At 52.1% G+C, this 19,692-nt stretch overlaps 1 protein-coding gene across 10 annotated transcripts in view; it reads left to right on the forward strand.

Annotated features, from left to right (window-relative positions):
- The window catches only part of TTLL4 (tubulin tyrosine ligase like 4), a 30,620-nt gene that overhangs the window by 208 nt on the left and 10,720 nt on the right, over window positions 1-19,692 (forward strand). For 4 of the 10 annotated variants that reach the window (XM_064514787.1, XM_026095015.2, XM_064514792.1 and 1 more), the window contains exons 2-11: window positions 9,477-10,870; window positions 12,142-12,251; window positions 12,763-12,826; window positions 13,789-13,928; window positions 14,405-14,515; window positions 15,500-15,576; window positions 16,543-16,737; window positions 16,821-16,903; window positions 18,034-18,162; window positions 18,852-18,974. In XM_064514787.1, the coding sequence (XP_064370857.1) occupies window positions 9,537-10,870; window positions 12,142-12,251; window positions 12,763-12,826; window positions 13,789-13,928; window positions 14,405-14,515; window positions 15,500-15,576; window positions 16,543-16,737; window positions 16,821-16,903; window positions 18,034-18,162; window positions 18,852-18,974 (2,366 nt within the window). In that variant the 5' untranslated portion in view covers window positions 9,477-9,536. Of the gene's footprint in view, window positions 1-11; window positions 740-806; window positions 3,147-9,476; window positions 10,871-12,141; window positions 12,252-12,762; window positions 12,827-13,788; window positions 13,929-14,404; window positions 14,516-15,499; window positions 15,577-16,542; window positions 16,738-16,820; window positions 16,904-18,033; window positions 18,163-18,851; window positions 18,975-19,692 lie in introns of those variants that run through there. The other 6 variants (XM_064514790.1, XM_026095038.2, XM_026095067.2 and 3 more) reach the window with 4 other exon arrangements.

Genomic DNA, 19,692 nt, shown 5'->3' on the forward strand with positions numbered 1-19,692 from the left:
GGGAGCGGGGTCCCTCCCTCTCTCCCCGGTACCTCTCAGGCCTTCCTCCGCGGCGTGGGCCCTTTCCCCAGGGTGGAGGCCCCCTCCGCGCCCCGCCCCGTTAGCAGCGGGCCCCCCTCCTTTGGGGCTACCTTTACGGAGCGGGCCCCAGCCCCATTTAAGGCCCCCAAATCCCTGCCCCAGAAAGAGCCCCCTCCGGGTTCCCCTTTGAGGAGTGGGGATGCTGCTACCTCCCCCCTTAAGGAGTGGGCCCTGTCCCCCCAGGACCCCTTTGAAATGGGGCCCATAACCACAGCAAAGAGCGCCCTGTGTTGCCCCCCATCCCTGCAGGCCTCTCCTTCCCACTGCTGTGGGGTCCTGGGCTCCCTGCCGCGCTGGGGTCCCAACCTGCCCTCTCATCCCATGCTTTTGGGGCACTGGTGTGCCTCCCTGTCCAGAGGAGGCAGCTCCTGGGGCAGGATACAGTCTCAGTAGCATCTTTGACCCTAAAATCTTTTTATTGGAAGAGACAAATAACAGCATGTTCCAGCATGAGCCACCAGGGAGGAGGAGGGGTTGGCTCTCCAGCTAGCTATGCTCTGAGTGAGCCTCCCTAATGGTACTCGGTGCTCTAGTAAGGATGGGTGCTGGGCTCAATGGCACACATGAGGGGTGCTGAGGCAGCTTCGCTGTTCATTCATTCATCTAGGTCTTGGCGGACTGCTCCGCTGTCATAAAAAGGAGCCCGTGACTCTGAAAGGTGAGCCGCGGCAAGCCTGGAGGTATTTCCTGAATGTCTTCAGGAATCTGGCTGGGAATCACAGGCAGGGGGAAGCCTCGGTGTCCCGTGTCACTCTGCTTTCTCCCTGCCCGTGTGGGGCTGCTCCCCACTGTCCTGTTACAGGGCAGGCTGCAGATATCTCATGAGCATCACGAGTTCAGCCCTGTGGCTCCACATCAGAACCCTCCCTGTGTAATTCCCTGCGATGTGACTCCGCTTTCTCATTGCCATGTGCCCTGGTCTGAGTGTGCGTGTCTGGCAGCTCCCACTCAGAGCCCTGGGCTGCTGTGTGCTGCACAGGGATAACGCGGCTGCGTTTGCAGGCTGAGTTTGACCCAGACAGTTTGGGGGAAGTAACAGTCAAACATTTCACCACTTGCACCTTTATCTAATAATTTTTCCTGTCTCTTCGCAATTGTATCCAGTGGATTGTGAAACTTCTCCATGCTTGTACTGCTCTCTTGCGGTAGTTTTTAAGTTTTGTATTGGGCAAACTTTGTTCATCACAAATCAGACCCTCTCAGTCTTCAGTCAGGCCTGCGGCCCTGCTCTGCGCAGCGAGGATCACTTTGCCTGAAGGACACTGACAGGGCCAAATGCCACAGTCACCAGAAAATGTGCCCTGGGCTTTGTTTGTGGGGAATGCCTGCATGGAGGTGTCGTGTCCCAGGGGTAGCAGCGTGGTTCTGGGGACTTGGCTGGCCTAGCTGAGCATCACTGCCCGAGCTGTCTGTTCACCAGCCTTTCCTGGGTTCCTCCTGTGCAGCAAACCTGGGATTGTTTGATGGCTTTTTCCAACTTGGTTGTTACAGCGTCTCTAGACATATCTTCCTCCCTCCTTGGTCAAGGCTACACTGTCTGGCATTCCTTCCCTGGCAGGCTAGGAGGAAACTGGAGTTGTTCTTGCAGGTTATGCAGCTGTACAGAGGCTGTAGTTCTCCTCGTAGGCCAGTGGTGTGTGTGCGTGTGTTTCTGAAGTACTGGAAACTGGCTTTCAGATTGGCATGGGAAGAGTCCTCATCACATACTGAAGGACAGACCTGGGGGCTTTTTCTTCTGGTTTCAGGTATGTTTCAGATAAAAGGTATCAAGAAAAGAGGACAAAGAAAATTGAAATGTTTTGAGCTAATCAGGCAGGTTTTGCTTCCTTGGTGCATATTGCTGTTTTATGTTTTTATTTCTGTGCCCAAGGCTGAGAGTGGGCCAGAATGTCTCAAACCAGACTTTTCTGTGCTGAGAGCCTGTCAGTTCCCTCACTGGGGGTCAAACTCTCTCTAGATTTGTCTGTGTAATTCCCTCACACCTCTTCTCCTGTTGCGAAGCTAGATTAAGAAGCCTGTCCCTTTGGTTTGGTATCTACTTGGATATAATAGCAGTGGAGACAATAGCAGAAAGATGCTTTAGACCGCTTCATTGAAACAGTCTAGGCTATAAAACACCCCACGCTTTAACTGGCTGTTTCTAAACCAGACTCATTTCCCCGCTGTGGTTTATAGTGTGATACTGACAGTTGCTCCTATAGCTGAAAGGATGAGAAACTATGATGCAGGGGCAGGAGTGAAGGCGGGGACTTCTCAGCTTCATTGCTGAGGAGTACAGAGCTGTGGCTCTGCTGTTACCGTGCAGTAGGTCTTCTTTGGAAGGCCTGGGAGCTCTGTTGATGGAGAGAAGTTGATGTTGGTGGAGACTGCCGGGAATGTTCAAGGAAATGCCTTGGGAGCTTGTGGGGCTGCGATGCAGTGTTTTAATGCTCGTGGTTCTCATAGACTCTTTCTGTTCAACTGTCACGCTCCTCTGGGGTCTTGTGCCGGGGCCAGAAGCGGCAGGGCTGCGAGTCCCTTCTCTGCGTGTTCACAAGGGCCTGCAGTGCCCTTAAGCTGTGGGAGACATCTGCCCAAAGGCAGCCTGAGCAGCGCTGTGCAGCTCGTCATGGATTTTGCTCCATGCTCTGGACCTTTTGCCTCTGGCTGAGCTGCTGTGCTCTCCAGTCGCGGTGAGGTCAGCCTGCTGCGTCTTGGCAGTGCCGGAGGCAAGTGCTGAGTCAGCTCTTTATTTTAGACTTCCCTGGGGCACTCCCTCTGTGACAAAGCTGCAGCCCTGGATTTTCTGCCTAATCAGGCTGGAGTCCCTAACCTCATCTGACACCGAGCTCTGGCATCCTGAAAGCAGTGAGGAAAGTGCAAAATCCCCTGTGGACTTGGATGGATTGGGCCTTCGTTCCTCAGCCCAGCTGGTGTGTGTGGAGGGAGGCGTCCGTCCTGCGCAGGGAGGAGTGTGGTGGGCTTGCTTGCGTTTGCAGAGTGAAGTCATGACTAGAATCCAGCTCTCCTGTGTCTTGGTCCTGTGCCCTGGTGCCCAAAAGGTCTACTTCCCTCCCCGTCGCCTGGTGAGTGAGAGCGCAAGCTGGAGCTGGTCTGCTCTTGCAGCCTCTCTCTGTTTAAAGGGTTGCTTTGGGAAGTGATGCACTTTTCACACATTCTTTGGTTTAGCATGAAGTGAAGTTCAAAGCCACAACCATTGAATTCGAATGATTAGCCACAGCATAAACATAGATTTAGATGCCAAGCATTAACGTAATCCCTGGATGCATGTGGAATTTGCTGACACATCTCAACAGCAGGTGGGTATCTCACTGTGGTCTTTTTTTGACCTGAGTGGCCAAACAAAAACTTGTTGTTTTGCGGTCTGCGCTAGGTAGGAAAGAAACTGGTTATCATTCGGTATCTCTGGTTTTGCAGCTAACCCTTGGGTCTTCAGGACAACACTGGAGCTGAGAGGGAGGTCTGATGCACAACTGCTTTGTAAAGGAGCACGCCATGCTCTTGGTCCCTGTGCCACGTGCATTTCTTTAGAGGCTGGGCTTGTAGCTCTGTCTTTAAGCTGTCTTGGCATCCCTCACAGGCTTATTCCTGTGGCCAGCAGAGTCCTCTGCTCTTTATCCTGAATTCACAGGTGGTCTTGGGTGCTATCTCATCTCGCATGACAGTGTGAGACTGCACGCTGGTTTTGCGGCCGCTTGTTTTTTCCTGGAGTTGATCTAAATGAGGGATGGTTTCTGTGCTTTTGAAACGTGGCAGTTTGCACCTGATTACCAGGTGTGTAGGATCAGCTTAGGCACTCTCAATAAATTGGTTTTAGATCAATGTGTTTGATTTTTGTTTGAAAGTTGTTTAGCTTTTTGAAGGAGTTCAAATCCTTACTTTGAAATGTGTATTGGGTGTAAAAACTGTTTATACTGCACTGTTATTTACTCTCTTGTTCAAACTTTAGTCAAAAGTGGCAGAACTTCAAATGAGGGACTTGATGAGATGTCAGATTTCGCTTAGAAAGATGTTTTATCCTTCCTAACCATAAAGGACAGACTGAAATTGTGCCCTGCGATGGTGTATAAAATAGTAGCAAATGACAGTTGTTTGACTCCCTCCTCCCCCTCCCTCTCCCTTCCTCTCATGACTCTTAGATGCTTGAGGCTGGCAGCACTTTATCAGGTCAGCTTGTAGCTCATATGTTTGCAAGCTCTTGTTATTTTAAGAGCGTCACAACCGCGTTTAAAATAACCTTCCCAGTAAAACTCACAGGACAGAGGTGTGGTCTGCGCACCCAGGCTCTTATAGGCTCATTAGTTCTCTTAAAAATTAGTGTGTGAGGAGCCGTAGTACTGCTGCTGCAGGTGCGCACAGTGTGTGCTGCACGGCCTGCTGCGAGGAGGACTGGGGCAGAAGGAGCTCTGTTCTTCCACAGATGCTTAGTGGGGACTGCAAAGGCCAAGGCATTTGGTGCCCCTGCATGCTTGGGATGTGACATTTGTAAAGGCTTTGGCAACACTCCAGCTGACGTCCCAAAGCTTGTGAGCAGGCTGTGCAATAATAAAAGATACTAGCTAAATCATTGTTAAAGTGATTGTACAGCTGCACCCACTTACAGTGACACCTTTAGCCTCTGTATTTATTGTGTGTCAATAAGTCCAAGCCAGACTCCGTTAATTACTAGTAATGATGTTTGGACTTGACCTCCAGCCCTGCCAGTTTGCCCTGGGAGTAGAGCTGGGCTTTTCCCTTTTCCCTTTTCTACTGATCAGTGACCAGAGGCAGTTTACCTTAGGGCAGGTAGTTCCTGCCCAGATCCACGAGGATGCTCCAGCTGCTGCTGTTGCAGCCGCAGCCCAGTGGATGAAGGTGCCTCCATCTCCGCTCGTTCTCCCTGACTTTGGCAGCTGCTTTGCTGAGTTGTCCTTGCAGTGAGGGTAGGAGCCCTGGCAATGAGGGAGAGCCATGGCTCCAGTCAGAGATGTTTAGTCCTGGTTCATGCCTGGTTTTGGTCTTGCCTTGACCCCAGCTCATATTGCTGCTATAGAAACCCTCTCTGGCAGCAAAGCCAGCCCAGAGAAGCTGCCCCATGTTCATTTAGGTGCCCCCCATCTCCTTACATGACCTCCTGGGGAACCAGACCCCGGTCAAAACTGGCACAGCAGAGCTGGGGCAGGAGTGAGGGCAGGGAGGGGAAGGACCGCTTAAGCCGTTGCCGCTGCTCTGGCACATCCTGATCTACCCTGCGCCATGTAGAGCCAGCTCCCCTCTCTGCTGCACTAATGTGTCAGTGGCCACTGTTATCCTTAGCATGCCACATCATCCTTGGGGACATGGGCATAATTCCCAAACAGCCTCCTGGTAGACGAACGGCACATCTTGCTGTGCTTCCTTCTGTCCTTCGCCTGGCACAAGGAGCGAAGCTGTGCCTTGGGAAGCCCTTTGCTTTGCAGGCATATTCCCTGGGGCTGGCCGTGATCTGTTCCTCTTTGTGCTTCCTTGCTGGGAAGTTTTGCTGTAAAGTGGATAATAATGTGCTCTGAGTTTACCTGATTTGAGCCTTTTGGCTCTATAAGGAAACATGCTACTAAAATCTCTTAGTATCAAGAATGCTTGAGAGAGAGTTGGTGTTCCCTTCCTGGGGGTTTTATCTCTGGGCCTGCTGAGTTGTTTTTTTGATCTTGCTGGTGCACTTTCTTTTTTTTTTCTTTTTTTTTTCTTTTTCTCCCCTCTGCCATACTCTACTTTCTGTTTCCTTTTATCTTTCCTGCCCTTGCTTTCTAAGGTCTTGGGTCTCCATGGGGAAACAGTGGCAGTTACCATCTGTTGGCATAATCCCTCGTGTGGAAGCTCTGCGTGAAAAGCCTTTCTGCCTTTTTCTTTTGCAGCTGCTGCCTCCCTTGTACCCCCTGTCCTGTGCCAGTCCAGCTGCTTCTCCTCCTCTGTGGCAAAAGTGATCTGGTGCAGGGGGAAAATTGGGCACAGGTTCCCTCTGCACCTTGCGGGGTTGATTTTCAGCCGCTGATTTTCCTGCTGAGCTGTTTGTGGCAACAGCCAGATCTCCGCGCTGGCAGGGCCGTCGGTGTCTCCTGGGTGCCTCTGCGTGGTACCCCGTATGCTGGGCACGTCGATGCGGTGGTTTTCAGTTATTCTAGAGCAGGGCCACACAAGGTTTCTGCCGACATAGCTGTTACTGATGCATTGTACCGCTGTGCCTATGCCGCTGTCTGATTCACGTCCCTTGTTACAGCTTCATTAGGACAAATTACTTCTATTTTTATGGCAGGATGATTCATTCATAGCTGTAAAGCCCTATAGGAGAGGAGATATGGGTGATTTTCACTGGAGGCTAGTGTTGCAAGGTCATTCACAGCCGGGTGAGAGCACAGGCATTGGCCAAGCTAGCAAAGGGCATGGTGAGTCCTCGGTGAAAGCTAACTGTGCATGGGGACATTGTGGACTCTTTCATTGACCCCCTCTTATTTTTGCTTTGTTCTTTCACATCTATCCTTGCTGCTCTGCTGGGATTGCTTCGCAGTTTAAGTACGCTCGTGGTGTGGGTGCATCAGAGAGACGGTATGTGGAAGCCAAGCTTAGGTCACTTGTTTACCAAGGGGAAACTTGATCCGGGTGGGTTGTGGCAGCTGAGCTGCAGCCTCTCTGCTTTGTGCTAATCGCTGTGAATGTCACAACACTGCAGAGTTTTTTGCTGGGTGCAGATCAGGTAACGCAATACAACTTAATTTTGCGCTGTGCTTGGGATTCCCTTTCCTGGGGCAACGCAGTGTGCTGTGCCTCTTGCTGTAGCTGTAGAGGGTTTGGAGCCCCTTTGGGCTGCAGCTTGCAGGAGGATATAGCTGCCCCATGACTTGAGCAGCGAGACACCTCTGAGTCTTCCTTGGGAGCGGCAGGTTTTGCGGGAATGCTTGGCACAACCGTACAAGTGCTAATGAGCAGTGCAAGATGACTTGCAGCTGAGGGTATCCTGTCCGTAACACGCCGCAGGGCCTTGCAGCTGAATGAGGCCGGATGTCAGTTGGATTCTGACACTTGTTGCCCTGCTCAGCTTTGTACCTGGTGGTGGTGCTGAGCGGGGCAGAGAGCCCATCCTCTGATGAGGTTAGCACCAGGCAACTCGAAGTGTGATTGCAACAAGCGCTGTTTTATACTGGTGCCCTGGTCACAAAGAGCAGAGAGGCCAGAAGCACTGCCGAATAAAATGTCCTCGGGTTTGCAGGATCCCAGAGTCATCCCTGCAGCCTTCGGAAGTGAGAAAGGGCAGTTGGACAGCCCAGCATGTATGCAGCCATGGGCAGTACAGCACGGAGCAGACCTGATCTCCTCCATGCCTCCTTGTAGAGCTTGGCAGGGTCAGAGCTCTCCTTGTGGACATACAGCTCCTGTAGGATCCTGCGTGGGGTGTTCCCACCTCATGCAGCAGCCCCAGCAGCATCTGATTGGGGTGTTGCTGACCTGATTTGAACTCATACTGGAGATTGGGGGCCTGATTCACAGGTTGAGCAGGTCTTGTGGGCTCCTGCAGCAGCTCAGGCTTGCTGGGAGGTCTCTCTAGGGAGTATGGCTGTGCAGTGTGTGTCTCCCTGAGGTGGGCCCAAGTCGCTGTCATGGTGCTGTGCAGCAGCCCTGGCATCTAGTAGCTACCATTTAACTGCTGCAGGCCAGCCTTGATTTCCAGATGGGAAAGGTGTGTATTGCAAGAAAATTAAGAGAATAAGTGGTGGTTGATGCTCTGCTTATCCTTTTTCTTTTATGCTTTCTTTTTAGTGTACAAGCTTGTGAGAGCTGAAAGGTGGAAAGCAAAAGAAAGCCAGTAATTCAGCCTGCTTAGGATACAAATTCTTATCACAGCAGTATCCGGGGGCCCTCTAGGCATGTGTTAAAACAAGACAAATATCTGGCACATGGTTTGTTTTCTTTTTCCCCTTTCCTCAGGTGAAAGGATCTTACAGGTGTGGTGCAGTAGTTGATTTTAGGAGGATTTAGGATGCTTCATCTGTGCAGCTCTGTGGTCTGCCAGTTGCTCCTTGCAAAAAGACTCTTCTGTAGGATTGTTATTCAGAGGAAATATTGCCAGTCTGCTGTAAGTGATGAGATGTTTTTGTTAGAATAGCCCTGCTTGCTGTTTTGCTCTTTGCCTTCCTGTTCCTGAGTTGTTTAAGATTCACTCAGTTCTCCCTGAGCTTTTCTGTGGGGTCACAAAAATAAGAAACTTCTTTCTTGTAAAAGCAAGAGCTGAGCTCCTCGCATAATTGTGTGACCTTTGCATCTGAGGTTTTAGGAAAACAAACAAACAGACATTTTGGAGCTTGTAGTGGAGTCAGGAGAGCTGGCAGTGGAGCACGCAAAGCAATTTGGGAAGACACACTCGTGTGAATGGGCTCTGGCTGTCGCGCCAGGTCTGAAGCAGGCGGGCAAGCTGCCTCTCCTTGCAGCCAGGGTTGCTGTTTTGTGACTGCTGCTTTGCAGCCCTGGCTGGCAGCCAAGGAGTCCTTTTCATTTATAAAATAAAAGCTTTTGTGCAGACAGTACTTTTCCCAGGGCCCTCTATAAGTTGTCCTTCATTGTGTCTGGTTTCATGTGAGATGTGGGCTCTTTATTTGACTTGAGCCCAGTCCCAGGAGATCCTCAGGGAGCTAAGTGGGGAGATGTGTTTTTCCATCCTGCCTGGAAAGCAGCTTGTATTTATCCTCATCCAGCAGCAGAGCTGGGCCTGGCCCTCGAGCCCCGTGACATTGGTGGGGCAGATGGCAATTCACACAGCCAGCTCTGCTCCAGCAAGTTGGCTGGGCTGCAAGGAAAAGTCACGCTAGCGAAGCTGTGGCTGAAGCATGTGGTCTGCATGCGACTTGGCCAGCCTGTATTTTGACCGCAGAAATAGCCAGCTTTGTTCTAAGCTGGCTTTTCCTTTCTAAACAAATGGGTAGTGAGGTTTGGGGAGCAGGGGAAAGCGTGAATGCCTTTGGGGGGATGGAGCAGCTGGACAGGCCCTTTCGTCTTGGTAGGTGTCCTGACTCTTGGCTGGGGCTTTCTGTTGTCTTTGAGTGGTGTCTGAGTTGCGTGGCTGACTTTGCCTTTACCTCCACTGCCTTTGTTTGGCGAGGGCTATACAACGTTAGTGACCTGCCGGCGTTATGAGCCCTCCAGCTGGACGGGATACTGCCTCCCTCTGTCTTGCTTGGAGCCAGACTCTGAGGCCTCAGTGGCAAGGGCCTGCCTGAAAGACAGCACAGACAGAGGATTTGGCTGGCTGCCTCTGGGAGAAACCACTCTCTTCCCGCTAGCCCTTGCTTTACCCCAGAGCAGTCCCCTGCCCCTGCTGGGACTGGGAGCTTCACCGTGTGGGCTCTGCCAGGGTAACAGTGCCTTTTGTGCCATCTCCTTTGTTCCAGGCCGGCAAAGATGCTGCTGTGAACAACTGACTTCCTCTTCTGTGCTGGCGTTCGCCTCCCATGCTATGGCTCTACATGGCCTCTGCAGGGCCAGAACGCAATAATCCAGGCCCCAAACAGGAGAAGAGCTTCAGACTTGGGTCAGGCACCCCACAGGCAGAGAGAGCCCTGCCGCGCCGGGCCTGTCACCTCACTCGGCAGCAGGTGAAACCTGTCTGGAATACAGAGGGGAAGCATGTGAGTACTTTCCAGGATCACAGCCTGCTGCTCTCAGGAATCAGTCCGCAGCAATCTTTCTTCTTGTACCCACCATCATTATGTGATGTGCACCCTGGTGAAAGTGCTCTCCTGAGCCTGCCCTTGGCCCAGCCCTGCCCAGATCTCAGTGGGAGCACTCTGCTCTATCGGCGCTCCAGCCTCAGATCCAAGCCCTACAGGTTTCCTTTCCGAAGCTCTCAGGTCACCAGCTCTGCCACGGGAAGGGTGATGTCCTCCTTGCTGATGGAGCCCTGCCTGTTGCCTGCACTGACTGAGGAGCGCTCTGGGCCTGAGGCAAAAGGCTCTGCCCTTGGCTCAGGTAAGCAGGCTTCCGGCTCATACAGACCAGTGCTCAATAATAACTCCTTCCTACGGCCAAGCAATACTCAAGTGCCTTTGCCGCAGTCACCAGAGATCAAGAAATTGAAGAACATCCACAGCTTTCCTGCTGTCTCCTGGCCCCACTCTGGGGATGGTGGGGACTATTCCCCTGGCAGCCTTGTGAATGGAGCAGTGAAAAGCAGCCACCTTATTTCAGAGCAAACCACCATCCCCTCCCTGACCCCTGTGTCCAGCGGAGTGATCCTCAGGAAGGACCGTTGCTCTTGGCCGCTGGAGGATACTGAAAGGAGACTGCAGAGCTTAAAGGACAAGAGGCCAGAGATCAGCCTTACAGAGACTGTGCAGAAGCTGGCTGGACAGGTTACTGCTTTGGACAACTTTGGACATGAAGTCAGAAGCTCTCGCCTTATGAACATGGGCAGCCTGTCCAATAGGAAGAGCCGGTGGGGACAACACATTATAGCACAGCTCACCCCAAAAGAAACCATTGCCCCCCTGAATCTGGAGATGGGTAGCCATTGCCTTAATGGTAACTCAAGCCTTATAGGCACCGATGGTGCCGTCGTCTGCACTAAACGGATCAGTGTTCATCTCTTAGCCTCACGCACTGGCTCCCCCAACCACAGTACTGACTGCCAGCTTGTGAATATACTGACCATGCGCAGTGGGGACCAGGCGGTGAGAGCAGAGCCTCCACACCTTGCTGCTGTCTCTGAAGTAGCAACTCAGATATCCACCATCCAACTGGAGAAAGAAGGGAAATGCTCCCAGGCTGTGCTCCCAGGAAAGCTTGAGTAAGTAGAGCGGTTGGGGAGGGGGGGACTATGGTGAGATTTGTTGGCCTGGTCTGGCCTTTGTGTCTGTGCAAGTTGTGAGCTGGGAGAGATTGTCACAGGCACTGCTGGGGTGGCTGTAAGGGCAGCCACAGGCTGCATCCATGAGCAAAGCCCATCTGCCGCATCCTGATGCTATGGGACCCTTCCTTCTGCTCCCAGCTTTCCACTAGCTTTTGGGGTGGTGCCAAGCCCTGCCACCACCTTCCTCAGCCCCGGCTTCCTTGGTGTGGCTGCCTTCTGATGCAACATGGAAATGCTGTTGATGGCACCGCAGCCCTTCCTCTCTTCCGGAGAGGAAAGGAGCCTGGAGCAGGCTCCCAGCTCCTTCTGCAGCTCCCCTCTCACCTGTAGCATTCCTGCTCTCCCGCTGGAGGCCACCTTTCTCCTGGCTTTCCATGCCCTGAGAAGGCAGGGCTTGGGACTTGCCAATACCTCTGATTCCCAGGGGAGGTATCCTTCTAGCTGACTCCTTGCATAGTTGTGGAGCCTTGCTTGCTGTGGTAATCTCTACAAATGGACATGTATTTCAGGTGAAGCCTACTGTCAAGCCAGTTCCAGCAAGGCTTCTGCTGGGCAGAGGCACGTGACGGCTATAGGAAATGTGGGACCTTAGTGTGTAAAAGAACATGGAAGTGATGGGGGATGCGGGGCAGCGGACTTGGGTTGCACAGGGGTACAGCTCCCTTCCCAATCCTTGGGAAGGGGGAAAGAATCATAACCTTGAAGAAATGCAGAGGCAGAAGATGAGGAGGAGCACGAAAGGGTGGGAGGGTGACCTCCACAAGATGCTGCAGAACAAGACAACTCTTCTGTCAATCTGTGGATAGTGACCGACAGTTCACACGCTATTACTGGCAGTTCTGCTGTTATCCCATGTGTGCTGAGGCTTTATCTTCTTCCAGCCAAGAAAGCACTGAGGGAGGCACGGCCATGGCTGATGGCTGCTGTGATGCTACTGTCAGACACCCTCTCCCATCAGGGTGATCTGCGCCTCTTTCCCTCTGACTGCTCCAGAAAACATTCTCTTACAGGGTGCCTAGGTCCTCTGCATCTTACCGACTGCAAGGGGCCGTACTAGCACTTGAGATGAATGCTTGTATGTCAGCACAAAGGAGGGCAGTGCTGTCCCTCCCCTGCTCACCTGTCGCACCGTGCATTGTGGGCTCTTGGTCTTTTGGCCTGGGAAAGCATGTGGCCGCTGCCTCTAAGTGTGATGTTGTTTGTCCCAGTGTCACTGCTGGGCAGTTGCCGCTGGAGGTGAGCCGTCCTGAGGAGGATGCAGAGGAAGAACTTCCTGATGGCTTGGATGAGAGCTGCAGCCAGGAGGAGGAAGAGGACAGTGAGTGCTGGTTCCCCAAGGGGGGCTGTGCTCTGTGCCTTATTGAGGCGGGGGAGCGCAGGGGTGTTGGGGAGTGAGATGTGAGCACAGCTGCTCTCCTGCACTTGCCAAGGGCTGTGTTCTGGGGTAGCAGTGCTTTTGTCTTGCTGGGAAAGCTGGAAATGGTGCCCTGTCTTACATCCCTGCCATCATTTTGGGATGACTTGGAGATTTCTGCTAAATTGCTTTTGGATGCAGCACAGGGAGGAGTTACACAGACTCCACTGTGGAGCGGACTAGAGTTCACTATCCTGCTCCGATACTTGTCCAGATCGTCTGTGTGCGGAGCTGTCAGCTCCACCCTCTGCCCTATGTCTTATGCCACCAAGATGTGGGTGAGACTCGGGATCAAGGATTTGGGGCAGCTGTGAAGGGTCTGTCTCCAGGAACATTGTTTTCCTCTCCTCCCTGGTTAACTCTGTATGCATTCACTCTCCAAAGAGACCAAACCCGAGTCTTTCCCCTCCTGCAGGTGAGTCGGACGCTTCATCCGTTGCTGGTCTGTCGCCCAATGGCTCCGTGGCTCTTATTTCCAGGTTAGTAGCTGTAATTTGTTCTCTGCAGCGTGGTATCTTTATCCAAACTTGTCCATCTTTGTCATACCTGATGACAGAGGGCAGCTGTAGCATGTACCCTGGAAACCAAAGCTTACCTCTCTTCCTACAGAAAGCAGCCTGCAAAATGCTGAGGGTGCATCCACCACAGCGAAACAGGGGTCTCAATTTCACTGCAACTGCCAGTCACTGGGTTAGGTTTACTGGATTAAACTGGGATCTTGCAGTGTCATTGCCTTGCAGATGAATAGGAGCAGAGGCATCCTGGGCCAGAGATTGCAATCACTCCCTGGGGTCTTGTCTCTCAGAAGGATTGGTCAGCAGGATGGGCTGTGAAGGGGTCATCTGGGCCCTGCCTCTGTGGCTCCTGACAGACCTTTGGGGGAGCTGTTCTTGTCCATCCAGCAGTGGCAGCTGGTCCTTGCAACTGTTCTGTTCGTGCACCAGGGCCACTTTGGGCTTGCTCTCTGCTCAACAACTTGTTGCCTTCAATCATGTCGTAACTTACTTGGGAGATAGGTAAGGCTTACTGTGAGCAAATGTTGAACCTCAGGATGCTGCATGGCCTGCCGAGACAGCATGAGTTGGAACAGCATCCTCTTCTGGCGGGGCTTGGCTAGTCAGCCTCCTGAGGCATCTACTGCGGCAGATGTGGGGAAACAGTGCTTCAGTCAAATGCCTACTGGAATGGGGAAGGCTGGGCTCTCCCACAGATGTTGGCCACATCTCCTGTGTGGGCTGCGGGCTGGGCTGACCTCGAGGCCTCTGCAGTGGCTTCCTGCCTTTGGTCTCTGAGCACACATGTGAATTTCTGGACGCTGGGACGTGAAGAGGTCCCTGCGTGACTGTACATGCAAGTGCTCCAGGGGATGGCACTAAGTGCTGGGCCTGGCTCTGTGCTTGTTCCCTGTGCTGCTTCTCACCTTGTATCCAACTGCCTACAGCTTCTTCTCTCCTAGAAACTGCATCAAGTGCCTGACCCCACCAGCTGAGGCTCAGGAGCAGGTACTCAGACCAGCTCTTGTCTGCAGTTTATTCCCTAATGTGCCTCCAACCATCTACTTCAGTACTCGGGATGAGAGAGGTGAGCTGGGATCTGTTTCCTTGCAGTGGGATAAATGTAAATAGCAAACAGCCTGGAGCATGAGTGAGGCTGCTGATACAGGTACAGCCAAGAACAGCATTTGCAGCAGCATTGGGCAGGGGATGAACGAATGGTTCAAGATCCTTGATCTCACTCATTTGTGGGATCTTCTGCTTCATTCCAGTTCTGTTAAGGGGGTTACGTACTGCCCTCTGAAGGCCTGGCCTCCCTTCAGGCCTGAATGGTTCATGGCTCTTGTACCAAAACATGGGAATTGCTCTGGGTGAGAGCAGGTCCCAGGTTTCCAGCAGGAACATGCATGTGCCATTTCTGGGCTTCCTGATCCTTGGATGGGGCTTCTGCTGTGTCCTGTGGCCTACAAATGCTCATGCATAATGTTCAGGGTAGGTGCAGCTATAGAAACATCAGGGTGTTTTGCTTGTTTTCCTTCTGTCCTTAACTGTTTGCCTTCCTAGTGGAAAAGCTGCCTTGGGAGCAGAGGAAGCTGCTGCGATGGAAAATGAGCACAGTCACACCAAACATAGTGAAGCAAACCATTAGCAGGTCCCACTTCAGAGTGAGCAAGAGTAAGTTGTTGGAGATTTGTTGTGCCCTCCATTGCTTCCAGCCCATGGGTGCAAGAAGAAAGGGTGCCTGCAAAGAGCAGAACAGGAGCAGTATGGGCTGGTCACTGCAGGACACTGGATTCCCATGTCTCTGCGTGTCTGACCTGTGGTCTCCAAGCCCTAAGGGTCCTGGAAGTGCCCAGTCTCCATCTTGGCTTGTCTCTGGCATGGGCAGCAAGGCCATAACTGGGGGCTGTCATATCTGGCCCAGGGCAGCGAGGGTGGTATGTGGGTGTGCTCTGGCTTATTTAGGCTGTGCCTCTAGGTGGTGCTGCCGCTCTGAAGCTGACATTCACCCAGTGCCAACCCCGCACCGCCCCTTGTCCCTGTGGTCACCCAGTGTGGAGGGAGATGCCATCCTTCTCTCCGACTGTAGCTGGGGAGCTCTGTCAGGGTTGGGATCTTGTTGCTAAAGAGATGTGAAAGAGGGGGCTGGGGTAGCACTGAGCTTTCAGAGCTTGGGTCTGTACCATGGCATGTGGCCTCCCAACAGTACTTACAGGGCTTCTGTGTGTATCTGCTCAGTGGATTTCCCCCTCACCCTGCTCTTTGGAGTGGGGGGAGTATAGCAAGATAAGCAGGGCAGAGCAAGCACTAGGAAGTCCTGCAATCCCACACCTCCCAGTGCTCTGTAGCTCACTGCTTCATTCACCTGCTGTAAAACAGGGAGTTAAGGGTGCTCTGCTGACATTCCTTTGACGTTGTGCCTGCTCAGTCCCCTGCACCAGTCACAGTTGCAGGGCTATGACCCAAGTGGTAAACTGGATCACAGTGACAGCTCTTGGTTTATTACCTTTGCAGTAGCTGGTATGATTGCTTTGTGCTTTCACTGCGTAGTATCCCTGGCATGCTTCTGCCAGCCCCAGGAAATGGGCTGCTCCTGGGTTGAGAAAGTATTGTGTGGGGCAGTGTGCTTGATCACAGACCTTTCTGTCTTTCCTGCAGAAAGCAATGACTGGCTGGGCTGCTGGGGCCACCACATGAAATCACCCAGCTTCCGAGCCATCAGGGAGCACCAGAAGGTAGGGAATGTTTTGGGCTGGCCTCGCTCACATGCATGTTGGGAGCAGTTTGAGTGCTCCTCTCTTCAGGGCCAGGCATCTGCTGTGCAGGCTGTCTTTGCAAAGTACTCTGTCACAGCATGGCAGCTGGTATTCCTCTGCTGGGAGGTCAGCCTGACACATGGGCACAGCCAGGAGCAGTGTGAGCACCTCCCCTGTGTGGAGACTCTTGTACAGTGAGGCTGTAGCCAAGCTGTGTTCACCTGTGAGCTCAACTCAATCCAGTTAACATTGTCTAAAGCAGTCTTTCCTCTAGCAAAACTGAGCAGTAGTGACCAGGTGGGGCCAGTGCCCTCTCCACCAGCACAGCAGGAGCCAGAGGCTGGGTGTGTAACTCAGGCCACAGAAAGTGTGGGGTTGGCACATGCTTGGGAAATGCTTGAGTGTCCAGAGGTTTGTTATGTATCACACATGCATGTTCTTACTGGAGAAGTGGTGCTCCAAACTGAACAGTCCTGAGGCAGCATCCAGGGTTGGAAGCTAGCAGCCTCCAGTCCTGTTCCTGACTTAGCATGTCATCTTTCTGTCCATGGTATTTGTGATGAGTTGGACAGAGCTCTGGCACCCAGTTTAGAAGCAAACAGGCAAACTACTGTGGTAGAGGATACTGCAAAAACCCCCACTGAAAGGAAGCTGAAAGGCTGAGGGTTAGTGCCCAGGTGCTGATCAGACATCAGAGGTGACCAGGCTGCAGCTGCTGGCTCCATAACCAGTGGAGGGCACTGTGTAGGTGTTTGTCACTGCAAAGCTTCAAGACCAGGTGGGTCCTGCCCTCATGCAGTCCTGAGAGGGGATTGAGGAGGAGTGTTACCCTGCCCTGGGCAGGTAGTTTCACAGAGGATGTATCCGCTGACCATGGAGCAGCAAGGGGAGACAAGGAGCTGGGGACAGGTGGGGAGATCTCACAAGATCTCTGTTCCTTTCCAGCTAAACCACTTCCCTGGTTCATTTCAAATTGGGAGAAAGGATCGTCTGTGGCGCAACCTGTTGAAGATGCAGACTCGCCATGGGAAGAAGGAATTTAACTTTTTCCCCCAGTCCTTCATCCTGCCCCAGGACATAAAGCTGCTGAGGAAGGCATGGGAGGAGGGAGCTAGCCGCCAGAAATGGATTGTGAAACCAGTAAGAGCAAAGCACAGTTCAGTCCTCTGTCCTGATGCAGCTGTAGAGAGCGGATGTGATCCCCTCTTGTTTGTGTCTCACAGCCAGCGTCAGCGAGAGGCATTGGCATCCAGGTCATCCACAAATGGAGCCAACTCCCCAAAAGGAGACCACTGCTGGTGCAGAGGTGAGTGAAGGAAAGCAAGGTGGGCAGCCAGGCTGGGATCTCCTAGTGTCTCGTCTGTCTCTGGCCAGATCTGGGCAGCAAGGTCTGAATTGCTTCTGGAAACTTCTCTGTTGCCTGGGCGTAACACTGCTGTCAGAGGTCTGGTTCCATCAGCTGCAATTGGAGTTACAGAAGAGCTGCTATCTCTGCATAGACTTTAGAGGTCTCGTGTACAAAACAGCACGTAGGCTGGCTTCACAGGCTTTCTGGAGCAGCTTCTGTCTGGCAGGTGATCCAACTTCAGCTCTGCTGTGATCCCTCTCCCACTGCTTTTTATTCTGGGGTTTGATATCTTTGGAGGCAAGTGAACTTTCTGCAGTGCCTGCAATCACATTGGAAGCAGAAGTTCTAGGGGAAGAGGTGGGAATTCGCAAAGATTTGTTACTGTCCAGTTCTAATTTGGATATGAACAGCCTGCACGTGCATGGAAATTGGTCAAAGGGTTTTCTTGTCTTCCTAAATAAGATGTTCAGAATCTCGTTTCTCTTTTGCAGAAAAATGAAATAGCTTATCTTGATTTTAGTGGCTACCTTCTGGGAAGATCTTGTAAGGGCAGGAAAAACTGCCTGGTGTTAGGCAGGTTGGGAGTTCCTGTATTGGTTTGCCTGTTCTCTCTGTCCCCTTCCTATGTAAGTGAAAGGTTTTTCCATTGGAAATCATGAACTTCTTTTGGATCAGGGAGGGGGTGAATAATCAAGTGATTTGGGTGAATATTTCCAGCTGCTTCTGCTCACTAAACCAAACCATCTGGGAGTTTGTGGCCCACTGCATGCCTTAGATGTTCCTGAATTTTGCAGTCAGTCTTGTAGAAGAACTTCCGTGCCTCAGATCCGGAAAAAAATCTCTTCAACATGGGACTGAGCAGGAAGCAATACTGTTGACGTGCCGCAGGGTCTCCCCTGTATATGAGAAAGCTTCTCTCTCTCTCTCATTTAGACTGTGATGCTCTTTACTTGGAAACACTGTACAAAAGGGCTTTGCCTGTTCTTTGAATTGATCACTGCTTGTGCCAAGCCTTCTGTCAGAGGGGCTAGAGATGTTCCTGCACAGAGGCATCGTAACCCTTTCCTGCTGCCTGATTCCATTTGCAGATATCTGCACAAACCCTACCTCATTGGCGGGAGCAAATTTGACCTGAGGATCTACGTTTATGTCACTTGCTACGATCCCCTCAGGGTCTACCTGTTCAAGGATGGATTGGTTCGCTTTGCTAGCTGCAAGTAGGTTGTGTGAGGAGAGCAGTGCTGGGCGGCAGGAGGGCTGCCCAGTGCTGGGCTGTGTGTCGCTGTGTTGGTAGCCTAGGCTGGGGCGGGAGGCAGTCCCTCCATATATGGAGCTCTAGCTTCCTTGCTGAGAAAGCAGTTTGGAAATGTGGGAGTATTCTGGGAAGCAGTGTTGAAAAGGAAGGTGAGAGGATACTTAGTTCATCCACCTTTCTTAAAGCAAGATTAGCTCAATGTAAAGCAATTCTTGAAATATGCCGTCTGTGCTTCATTCTGGGTAAGAGCTGGCATACCAGAAGCTGGCATGTTTCTTCCAGTGTTGGCCGTTGATGTAATAAAATACATTGCCTTGGGCTGTTACAGTTCTGTCAGCACTTTTGCTCACTGGTGTTTTGGTCTTTTCTTAAAGACCTGCTGTGAGGGGAGATTGCATGCCTCTGCCCCAAGGCAGTGTGCTCCATGCATGCTTCACGCTTTGTCCCATTAGCTCTGGGCCAACAGGGATAGAGATCATGGAGGGACACCTTGCTTCAGGCACTCTGGGGAAAGCTGCAGGGCAGCAAGGCTTATGCGTGGCCAAGAGGAGAGGTAATGTCCTAGATGAGAACAGAAATTTTGCCTGCCTTGTGGGCCTTGGGACAACTAGTTCAAGCTCAGACTGCTTGTGCTCCTCTTACCACCTCCAGGTACTCCTCCTCGATGAAGAGCCTCAGCAACAAGTTCATGCACTTGACCAACTACAGTGTGAACAAGAAGAATACAGAGTACAAGTCCAACTCAGATGAGACTGCTTGTCAGGGACACAAATGGTAGGTACTGCAGGGGCTTTCGGGGCACAGGGCCAACTCTGTCTTGTCATTGTTAAGCCAGCTGCTTTTTCAGTACTTCTATCCAAAGGTTGAAGGTACTTCCAGTATTGTCTGCTTCTGCATGGGGAAGCTGAGGCACAGAGGGAGCAGAGTGACTTTTGCATAGGTTAGCATCAGTAGAATCTGGATTCTGCCCATGGCTCACTGGAGATCTTCCCTGTCCAGTGGGTGGTACCTTCAGGTTTACCTGCTGGTAACCTGCTTTGCCTGCCAGGAGACCAGCACCTCCCACACAACTGCAATGGATCAGCAGGCAGCCCTGGCCCCTGTGTTCCCTGCCTCAGGCCAGGTCACCCTGGGGAAGCTGCCACTTCTGTGGTTTACCCTGGAGACTGCTCTGGCTTCTCCCTGGCTTGTGACTCATCCCATCCATTACTACTTGGTTGCATCCCACCCTGCCTATGCTTGTACTGTTCCCTGATTCAAACTCTACTCTCATCTTGTGTGCATTCGTTCTCCTGCCCTAGTTGGGAGTTGATGGAATGTGGTTAAACCTGAGTCTGATTTCAGTATTAGAACTTTAATTGACAATTCTGATACATAAGCTGGCTAAATGGGAGTTTCTTGCCATTTCACTCCTGATTTCCCAAGGGAGCTAGAGAAAGCAACAATTCTGGTGCAGAACTGGTAATCTGTATGCTAGTGGTGTGAATGGTAC

This window comes from Dromaius novaehollandiae, chromosome 7 (assembly GCF_036370855.1).
Source record: "Dromaius novaehollandiae isolate bDroNov1 chromosome 7, bDroNov1.hap1, whole genome shotgun sequence".
Lineage (NCBI taxonomy): Eukaryota > Metazoa > Chordata > Aves > Casuariiformes > Dromaiidae > Dromaius > Dromaius novaehollandiae.